General features: G+C 38.9%; 1 protein-coding gene across 2 annotated transcripts in view; it reads right to left on the reverse strand.

The window, feature by feature from the left end:
- Positions 1–9,701, reverse strand: part of ncapg (non-SMC condensin I complex, subunit G) — a 65,039-nt gene extending 55,338 nt beyond the window's left edge. For both annotated transcript variants that reach the window (XM_072252977.1, XM_072252976.1), the window contains exons 1-2: positions 9,637–9,701; positions 2,086–2,229 (exon numbers count right to left, since the gene is read on the reverse strand). In XM_072252977.1, coding sequence (XP_072109078.1) covers positions 2,086–2,217 — 132 coding nt within the window. In that variant the 5' untranslated portion in view covers positions 2,218–2,229; positions 9,637–9,701. The remainder of the gene's footprint in view (positions 1–2,085; positions 2,230–9,636) is intronic.
- Positions 9,702–11,157: the final 1,456 nt, after the last annotated feature.

An 11,157-nucleotide genomic window follows, 5' to 3' on the forward strand; every position in this document is an offset into this window, starting at 1 on the left:
TTGTCAGAAGACGAATGGAATGCTTTCTGTGAAGGAATACATGATCAGGAATAACAAGCATTTTATAAACAGATATATCCATTAAAACCTCCAGAATTAAATTAGATAAAATATTTATTATATAGTTCTTTTAAAAGGGGAGAAGGAAGTACCTTCAAAATTACTAGAAGAAAACTCAATTACAAGACAAAAGTAAAGAAAAATACAGAGATGAATACAACTAATGCACATAAAGAAAGAAAAACATTTTATTGTCAGGATGGCAAAATATCGGGGATTCAAGATAAAAATCAAAAAGGATGGAATTAAAATAAGTAAAATTTGGAAAACATTAGGGATCAGTCAGAAAAGTGATATCAGTACAAAGGCAAACATTGTTTGAAAATCCTTGGCACCCTACTGCTTACAGAGCCTTGAAAAACTATTTTCCCACAACTATTTTCACATTTAGTGCCTCATTTTCTAATTCAAAAATATATTGAAGTAGGATTTTTTTCAGCTAATTGGCAAAACAGTGCATCATGACAAATCCAAAGAAAAATCTCAAAACCTGTCAACAATTTAATAAAAAATAAAAACCAAAATCGTGAAGACGAAAAAGTATTCATCCCCTTTGCAATTACTACACTAAATTTCCTCAGGTGCAATACTGTATATCACCTTACAAACTCACCCAGTTTGTTGATATAGAAAATTGGACAATCACCTTTTTTCAATGAATTCATAATTTCTCTATAAGGTCCAACAGTATGGTAGATTTTCAAGACTAAACTAAAATGAAGACAAAAGAGCATTCAAAGCAAGCCAGGGAAATCTGGGGAAGTGTACAGAGCATTTCAAAGATGCAGAACATTATTGAAGCTGAGTGCAATCCACCATGAAAAAGTGGGAAAAAATGTAACCACAGCCACACTACCTAGGTCAGGCCACACCTCCAAACTTAGTCCACAGAGAAGAATGGCACTTGTAAGAGAAGCTATTGTGAGGCCAGCAATCACTGTGTGAGCTGCAGAAGTCAGTTGCTGCAACTGGAGATGAAGTTCATCACCCCACAATCTCTAAAGTCTTGCACAATGGTATTTATGGAAGAGTGGCAAGGAAGAAGCCCTGGCTAAAAAATAGCATATCCTTGCCCGTAAGACTTTGCAAAGCTTTACTTAGAAGATACTGCAAAGATGTGGAAGGTGGTCTTGTAGTTGGATGAGACTCAAGTGTAACTTTTTGGCACTAAGTTAGAACTTCAACGCTAAGCATTACATGTGGCATTTACATAATACTTCACATCAGCCAGGTAACACCATTGCTACTGTAAGGTATGGTGGAGGTAGCATTGTGCTATGGAGATGTTTTTCAGCAGCAGGAATGGGAAATCTGGTCAGTATTGATGGGGAGATGAATGCTGCTAAATACAGAGGGATCCTGGATAAAAACCGGCTAGCCTCTGCTAAAAAGCTGAAAATGGGGAGGAAGCTCAACTTTCAAAGCACACTGCCTGAGCAACCATGGAGTGGCTTCAAATGAAGAAAATTAATGTCTTTAAGTGGCCAATCAGAGACCTGACCTCACCTGATCAAACATCTCTGACAAGACCTCAAGAATGCTGTCTACTGTAGCTCCCCAACTAACCTGGCACAGCTTGAGCAATTTTGCAAGGAGGAATGGGAAAAACTAATAAATAGTTATCCAAAAATACTACTGGCTGTAACAGCTGCAAGAGGTGGTTCAACTAAGGACTGAGCAAAGGGATTGAATACTTTTGAACTGCTGACATTTCAGATTTTGAATTTTTAGTTTTTCATGCTTTACAATTTTCCTTGTTTTTTGGGCTCTACTGTAATTCACAAGTAAAATCTTTCAGTTAAATTGGTTAAGATCCCTGATTGTAATACTAATTTATGTGATCAAAAGGTTGTGGGCTGAATACTTTTACAAGGCACTGCATGATTTTCATTCAAATTAAGGCTGTAAAAACTTAACTTAACCCACTGAAGCACACAGATGGTTAACCCAAACTCAAAATACAACAAATACAATAATTCTGATTTGAAGCAGAATCCTCCAGAACAAACTACACTCCAGTTTTACCTGATCATATATTTTCTTAAGACTTCCCACCAGCTTTGCCAGGTTCTGATGTCCTTTCTGGGCCATTTCAAAGGCTCGGTGAATTTGAAGCTGCTGATTCTTTTGAAGCTGTTGATCCTTTTGTTTCACCATTTTTAGACAAGCCTTAAATAAACAATATGCATTTAATCACAAATTTGTTTTAAAAAAGCAAAAATACTTCATAAAATGATGCATCATATTACTTTGAAAATTAAAGACCAAAAAGTCTACAAATACACTTCTTAGTCTAAGATTCCAACAACTAGCAAACATAAATATTAGGTTGAAAAAAAAATCTTATTTGAAACTCTATTTCTCCAAGCTAGAAGTGAATCTAAATGTGGGGAATCAATTAGTCCAGAAGAATATGGTCAATAATTGGCCAAACTATTTAATATTCTGATACAATATGAAATGTAACCACTTCCTTAAAGTAGGAAAAACTACATGGGCAGCTCCTGCAAATAACAAGAGATTCACAACCAGATGCTTAAAATGCTTGATAAATTTTAACCAGGATAAATGTTTTACATGGAATACAACTTCTTGCCTCCACTCAAAAGGCACAATAGGGCCATGATCAGTAAGTCGTAGATAAAATAATCCAAAAATAATTATCAATTTAGTCAACCTTTCTTGAACAAAAAAAAGGTACTTAACTGAGACTACCTTTCTTGAAATTAATCTCTTTCTTTCCCTTTCATAAATTTTAAAAACTCATCAGGCAACCATAATAAATCTTTGTTAAATAACTGGCTTAAGCCAAAATGGGATTTAATTTTTCTAAAGGTAGGCTTGGTAGATTTAAATTAAATAAAGGTTGTAAATTGATTTTAATTTATGCTATTCACAACAAATTTATTGACAATGTTGAATAGTAAAGTTACTAAAAACCATAAACCAAAACAATATGATTAAACATATAGCCTAACACAATTTTATAGAAGATTTGAAAGAACATTTTCTTACTAAGTAACATAATCAGGCTCAAATATAGGCCTAGCATATGAAACCTGTGCTTGTTTTTTGCTGCACAAATGCTCAATTCTGGATCAAACTTGAGATAAGCACACACAGATTTCACCTTCATCTGAAATGAGACTATTTCGGTCCTTGTTCTTGATACTTGTTGAACAAGAAAAAGCTTGCTCACACATGTAACAAGTTGAAATCTTCAGCTAAATGTTCATTGCTTTCTTATGAGTGGCAGAATATACTTTTTTCACAGAAATCCAGAACTTGGCCAGGGGCTGGAGAGTAAATCTCATCTTACGTGCATAATCAGACTGCAGCTCTTCCTCTTCCCTCAAAGTCAAGTTCTCAGGCTGAGCAGAAGATTCAGAGAAAGGGTCCTTCACATATTCTTGTGTTGAAAGGGAGGAAAAATCCTGTTCAATATTGTTCTGCAGTTTTGCCAGGTGGTTTTCAATAAAGCTCAAGACTTTCTGATATCCATGATTCAGGACATTTATTAAGACAGGTGTGTAAAAAGGGCCCATAGGATCATTGGGACCCAAGTCCCCAACCACAATCTATTCCAGCTGCTACCATCCGGGAAACGGTACTGCAGCATAAAAGCCAGGATCAACAGGCTCCGGGACAGCTTGTTCCACCAGGCCATCAGACTGATTAACTCACGCTGATTTGAGTGTACTCTATATTACATTGACTGCTCTATTTATTATGAATTACTATGATTGCACATTGCACATTTAGACAGAGACGTAACAAAGATTTTTACTCCTCATGTATGTGAAAGATGCAAGAAATAAAGTCAATTCAATTCAATCTCGAGCCCAAGCAGCAGTGGAAGCATTTCAAGATTTCCTTTTGCAATATGACAGGAATGGGAAACCTGTGGCACATTGGATGATTAGAAGTGGCGTATTGCACCCCAGTGATAATAATTAAAAAGTAAGCCTACTCATCCAAAAAGAATTAACCAAAAACCAATTTGTAGAAAAAAAATCTATAACAGGAATTCAGGTAGCTTAGAGCTAGAAATGGGTTTTACTGAAAATAAATCTAAAACTTAGCAATTACTTGTAGCGATTTTATTATTTTGTGTACATCTTTTGGCAAATGTCATCTTCTTTCACATTAATTTGTTTTCAATTTTAAAAAATGTTCGATGAGTCAAACTAGGAAAGAAAGAGTTTTGTTCTGCAGTCGTTCCATAACTGTTCAATACACGTTTGATACTTGTTTGATCCTGAGGCGCCTGCACCAGCGGTGTGTCGCAGGTTTTTGCCAGTCAGTTTATAATTGACACTCGTGCGCTACTGAGTTGTGCTTTGTTTGTCCTTTGTGAACATTTGCAGTTTTGTACATTTTCAAAAATTAAGCCTTGTTTTTACATTCAGTTACCCATCACAGTGCAAAAGAAAATGAGCAAAAGAAAAGCAGAAAGTGATAGTAAGCGTGAATTCAATGAACAGTGGGTAAATGAGTTCTTATTTATACCAGGTCTGTCAGTAAAACCGTTGTGCATTGTTTGTGAAAACACTTACTCACATAATAGAAGACATGATCTTAACAGACACTATAAAACACAACATCAGACTGAAATAGAAGGAAAACTGAAGCTAGTGCTTGGGTCTGAGTTACAGAAAGAATATGTGATTAAGAAAAAGGAAGAAATCAAATGAACCAAAATATATTTGTTAAAAGTCTCTAAGGTAAGTAATATTTACCTTGTTTTTATGTTAAATCAATATATCATGTAAAAATGCTGAATATGTCTATATTAACATAGTTTTACAAGAATTGAATGGGGGTACAAGAGTTGTACAGCGCATCTGAACTCATGCGTGAAAAAATTGATGCATGGAATGTAAAAGAATAGCCACCCCTGCAACGTGATGTTTCCAAAGACTCCATTTCCTTTATAATCCAAGAACCTTATCACTTTAAGTCAAAACATTTTCTCCAGAGCCTTGTTCAACTGGTTCATATGATAAAGGATGTCTGCTAAGTAGGATAGTTTCTGCAGCCAGTCTTCATCTTCAAAGCACTCAGCAAAATCTGGCCTACTATTTTCTTGAAAGTATTCCTGCAATTCACCTTTCAGCTCAAACATCCTTTTGAGAATGCTAAGCCATTAGATTTCTGTATGTAGCAGGAGAATGATGTGCTCTTTGTCCAGGTTTTCACACAGTTTTTAAAATATTCTCAAGTGAACTAGTATTTGTTTAATAAAGTTAACCATTTTTATAGCATCATCCAGAACTTTTTAATTTCATCTCCAAGTTTTTGATGTCAGCACCTCTCTATGAAGAAAGTATGTTGTGACAACGTCAGGAATTTTTTTTTTAAAAACAGAAACAAAACTTCTCATTGTTGGGACACCGTCAGTACAGATGCCAACACAGTTCTTCTTTTGTTTCCAGATATGAAGACAAAACATTAAATATATCTTAGCAAACACGAGAAAATCTGCAGATGCTGGAAATTCAAGCAACACACACAAAATGCCCGTGGAATGCAGCAGGCCAGGCAGCATCTCTAGGAAGAGGTACAGTCGACGTTTCAGGCCGAGATCCTTCGTCAGAACTAACTGAAAGAAGAGATAGTAAGAGATTTGAAACTGGGAGGGGGAGGGGGAGATCCGAAATGATAGGAGAAGACAGGAGGGGGAGGGAAGAAGCTAAGAGCTGGAAAGTTGATTGGCAAAAGGGATACACAGTTGGAGAAGGGGGAGGGGAGCCCAGAGGAAGATGGAGATCAGGCAAGGAGTGATTGTGAGAGGGACAGAGAGAAGAAAAAAAAGGGGGAATAAAAATAAATAAGGGATGGGGTAAGAAGAGGAGGAGGGGCATTAACGGAAGTTAGAGAAATTAATGTTCATGTCATCAGGTTGGAGGCTACCCAGAAGGAATATAAGGTGTTCCTCCAACCTGAGTGTGGCTTCATCTTGACAGTAGAGGAGGCTGTGGATAGACATATCAGAATGGGAATGGGACGTGGAATTAAAATGTGTGGCCACTGGGAGATCCTGCTTTCTCTGGCGGACAGAGCGTAGATGTTCAGTGAAATGGTCTCCCAGTCTGCGTCAGGTCTCACCAATCTATAGAAGGCCACACTGGGAGCACTGGACGCAATATATGTTGGCCTTTGCTTGTTTTGGGTAGCTCTTTGCAACAGAAAAAGCTCTCCTGAATTTCACCATTTACAAATCTTACAAATGCTGCAACATGATTATTTACTGGTGAAATTTGTTGGGTCATCAACCTGGATTGAGAAGCTTTTGTTCTTCAGTTTATTATACAAAACCTCTACAGCATCGTGTGATGTCATCAATACATCGACTTAGCATTCTGTTTGAGAGTGAAACATTTTCAATTTCTCGAACTGCACTTTACACACTATAATTTTACATGCTGGCATTATTAGGTTCCCACCAACCTTTTCTGTTTCTGCTACTAAATAACTTTCTTCCTGAACCCTTTTACTGACTGTGACTTTACTAATAAAACTTTACTCTGTTTGTTTTGAGATTCCAATAGCTATTTAAAATAATCTGTACTTTTACATGTCATATGGCTGTGGTTTATAGTTAAGTGTCTTTTCAACTTTGCTGGAGCTATTGCTGCATTTTTAAGTTATTTGCCACAGACTAGGCCCGACAGAATAGGACAACTTGGATCACCAGTCCGTGTCGAACTCATTAATAAGTAGCTTATCAGTAAATAATCAGCTTATAAGTAAAGACAGACTTTTTTGTGTCCATTGTTGCACTAGAGCTGTGAAATGACTCAGAAGATTGTAATTCTTCATCATAAACCTTATCAGAATTGTCCATAGGCCTAGGCCTAGAATCCTCCTCTTCATTGGATTAACTTTAGATTAAAAATTGCCCTCCAATTTTCTACTACACCAGTAGAGTTTGTTCATACCCTTAGGTCAGTCGGCAGCACACGGCAGGGGAGGTAACTTGGGAGGCAGAGAACTCAACCAAGTAAACACAGTCCTACTGTGCACTGCCACACTGAGAGACCTCTAACAAGATTGCTAACAGGGCTGCTCAGTCACTGTCCACCACTGCAAGCGCTAGCATCAGGCTTTGTGCAAAGTTCAAAAAACTATTAATTTTTTAAACCACAATCTCTCGCAGAACCCTAAGGTTCCAAAGAAACCCAGATAATTTTTCACCCAGATGTATATTTGAATTACATTCCACCCAAATTAATGAAGACAGCAAGTTCCATAGTGCTAAATTTCATAAAGTATGGTAAACCTTTAACTTTTGAGGGATAGATCTACCATGGATGATAAATGAATCATAAACTATACTTCTTTTGAGAAGCTGAAACAAAAGTCATTTATCAAATGACCATTTTGCTAAATGAAAGAGCACAGGTACTCAAAGTTAAGTTTTCTACACCTCCTCTAACAGAGCTTAAGTTGCTTGCTGATGTAACAGAAAGGTAGTTACAGAGCCTAGATCACTTAGATTGAGAAAATCTGAGGAAATAAATCGATCAGTGGAAAAAGACAATGGAATCTAGAATAAAAACAGAAAGCTAGATGATCTCAGCTGTTCAAGAATCTATTGCAGTAAGTAGTTAGTACTTTTTCCCCATGATCACGTGATTTTCCCCCAGGCATTTCCATTTCTTCCCACATTCCAAAGATATACAGGTAAGTAGGTTAATTGGTTGCATTGGTTTAATTGGGTGGAGCAGTGTTGTTGGGTCGAAAGGCTGTTATCGTGCTGTATCTCTAAATAAACAAGAAGCTGGAAGTACTCCACAGGTTGAGCAGCATTTGCAGAGGCAAGAAATGGAAATTGACATTTTTGATCTAACTCTGCATCTGGACTGAGCCAGCATAGAGCAGTACAAGGCAGATGTGAGACAGAGAATCGTAGGTGATAGTGAAATCAGGTGGGACGGAAGTGATGAGCCAATGGAGGGAGGGGAGGAGATACAGGAGGGAGGAAAAACTGCACTGGCAAGTGCATATGGGAGAAAAACACCAAAGCTGTGGGCTACATAGTTGGAAAATTCAATGTTCATATGACGGGTGAAAGCTACCCAAGCAGGATACAAGAGGTTGCTCTTTTAATTTGCAACTGGCTAATCCATAGAAATAGAAAAGACAAAAAAAAAACACACACACACAAAAGGCTGGAGGAACTCAGCAGGTCAGGCAGCATGTATGGAGGGAAATGGAACAGTCAAGATTTCAGGCCGAGGTCTCAAGAAGGTTTTCAGTCTGAAGTGTCAACTGTTCATTTCCTTCAACTAATTCCACCTGACCTGCTGAGTTCCTCCAGCATTTTGTGTGTGTTGCTCAAGATTTCTGGCCTCTGCAGAATCTTTTGTGAAAAGAAAGAAGAAACAAGTTGGCATGCATGTGGGAGAGAACGTTAAAATGACATGCAGTTGGAAACATAACGATCAGCGCATGTGCTGAAAAACAGTTGCCTAGACTACGCTTGGTTTCTCCAATATACAGGAGGCCACATCATGAGCATTCGATGTAGTGGAACAGGTTAGAAGAGGTGAACTTCTATCACTTGGAAGTGCCAATTAGATTCCTGGATTACACCTCCTGCAATCGCAGAGTAACTACCAGCAGACCTTACATAAATCAGGAAGAGGCAGAGCAAACGATTTGCAGGATCACATTTAAGTTGGTGGAAATAGAAAATAATATGTTGAATGCGGAGTGCGTGTTTTCAAGCTCCCGCATCTCTTCCCTGGTGGTAATAATAAGACAGCACGTCCTGGCTGACAGGGATCCTTAATACTAGACACCGCCGTTTTGAGGTATCGCCTTTTTAGATGTCCTTGATGCTGGGGAGGTTAGCGTCCATGATGGAGCTGAAGGTGTTGAAGGTAAGGAATTTACCCACTTCCTCTTTTTCACTACTAGGCTTACTCTGCTCCCTTCCAAGCCCACCTCGTTGCCGAGGTTGAAAGTCCCACTTCCTGACCTCCTGACATACCCTGCATGCATTTGCTGTTTGTCAACTCTCCCTCTCCTATTGCCGGAGTTACCCCTCTCCTCCAATTCTCTCACCCTTTGTTACTAGAGCGACCCCCTCCCTGTAGTTGCTGAGGTTACAGCAACATCTCCAAATTCTCTCCAGTTGCCAGTTACACAATCCCCCCCCCACCCCCAAATTTGCAGGGCCTACAACAACCCCCTCACAATTTGCTCTGGTTGCTGGGATTAAACCACACACTCAATTCTGCTCCAGTAGCCGGAGTTACACCCACCCGACTCACTCTAGCTGCCGAGGTTAAACCACCCTCCAAACTCCCTCTGGTTGGTAGGGTTACACCAATGTCCTGAAATTTTCTCCGGCAGCTGAGATTACAACACCTCCCCCCGCCATCTCGCTCCGATCGGCGGGGTTGCACCCCACCACACACACCCACCAAGCTCTCTGTGATTGCCTGCGTTACACCACCCACACTTCGCTCCGATGCCCGGAGGCCTCACATCTTTCTCCCGTTACCGGAGTTCCACCATGCCAATCTCACTCTGATTGCCGGAGTTGTCCCACACAACCACCCTCACCTGTCCGTTCAAATTTCCAGCTCCCGAACAATGAGTTGAGCGCGGTCCGCCACAAACAACCGCCCGAAATTTCAAATCGGATATCGCGAGATTACTGAGGCAACGGCCGGAAGTGCCGCCTACGTCCAAGTTTGAGGGACAGCGGCGATTTCTCCCTGCTGTGAGAGTCCTGCAAGGGAAATGCGGAGACAATGGAATAAAGGAATAAATCCTTCAGCGGGAGAAGGATCGCCTCAAATGTCTGTGGGGCTGCATTGAAACACAAAGTGAAGCGATTTGCTTTTAATTTCGTACTAGGTAGGGTCATGAGGCAGCTATGTGAAGAATAAATGTGTGTATTATTTCTCAGTGAAAGAAAACCTCCTGTTGAAACAACAGAATTCATTTATAGCTTGTCAAATCCTTGTGAGGCGCCGTTATTTAATATCCATTGAAAAGAATCTCCTTATTCCCCAGAAGATTCGGCATACAGTAATTGCTTAGATGCAAATATTGTTCAGGAACAAGAAGAACGGACTTTCTATTTTACAAACTTTTTTCAAATGTATTGTCTACTGGAGCAGAAAGACACTTAAGCAAATAATGGTACTCCTGGAGTCTTTACATTTCCTTTGCATAGGATTGTCACTCCAGTGTCTTTGAAGCGGATTTAAACTGACAACTCTACTCGTGAAACCACATAAGCATAAGATAATACGGTACATACTGAATAAATTAGGAAGGGAGCTGATAAATCTTGTAACTTACTTTGGTTTAATCAATTGGAGTTTTCTCTTTTGGACATTTTTTTCTGTCTCTGTCTGTTACTTTTCTTGTATTCTTTAGGTTACAGCGCATATGTTCCTGTATTCCAAAAACATTATTCTGCAAGTATCAAACTAAAGGAAAGGAGAGCAAAAAAGACTCAAGGAACTCAAATCGCAACTATATATACTTGCCGTGAATATAAAGGCTAGCATTCCATTAGCTCTCTGTGATTTTGTTTTCCTCAACTGCTACCTCTGAGTAATAATGGTATTTTAAACCTCTTTGGATCTCCACTGCTCGCAGCTTTTCTCCATTTTAACAAATACTTGGAGCTTTATGGCCTGGATTATAAGAACTGTTCAAAATTGTTGGGTTTTGGATCAGAAATAGGCTGGATTTCTTTTTCCCTGGACTTCAGTGCAAGTTTTCTGCTTCATGCAATGTTGCTAGTCCTTCTGTGCTACTGAAACCCATTGGTTTCAACCACTTTTGTAGATAATGAAAGTAGTAAATTACACACATTGATCTATGTCCATAATGTATTAATTTAATAAAATACACATACACTGTCCTCATTGTTTATTTTTGTCTGACTGTGATATCTAGCACCAGAGGTTACGGTTTCAAAATAAAGGATCAGCCATTCAGGACAGAGTGAGAAGAAATCTTTTTACCCTTAAGGTAGTGAATCTTTGTAATTCAGTTCCAGAGAGGACTCTAGAGGCTCAGTCATTGAGCATTTTCAAGATGGAGATGAATAGATTTTCAGATATT

This window comes from Mobula birostris, chromosome 3 (genome assembly GCF_030028105.1).
Source record: "Mobula birostris isolate sMobBir1 chromosome 3, sMobBir1.hap1, whole genome shotgun sequence".
In the NCBI taxonomy this organism is placed as follows: domain Eukaryota; kingdom Metazoa; phylum Chordata; class Chondrichthyes; order Myliobatiformes; family Myliobatidae; genus Mobula; species Mobula birostris.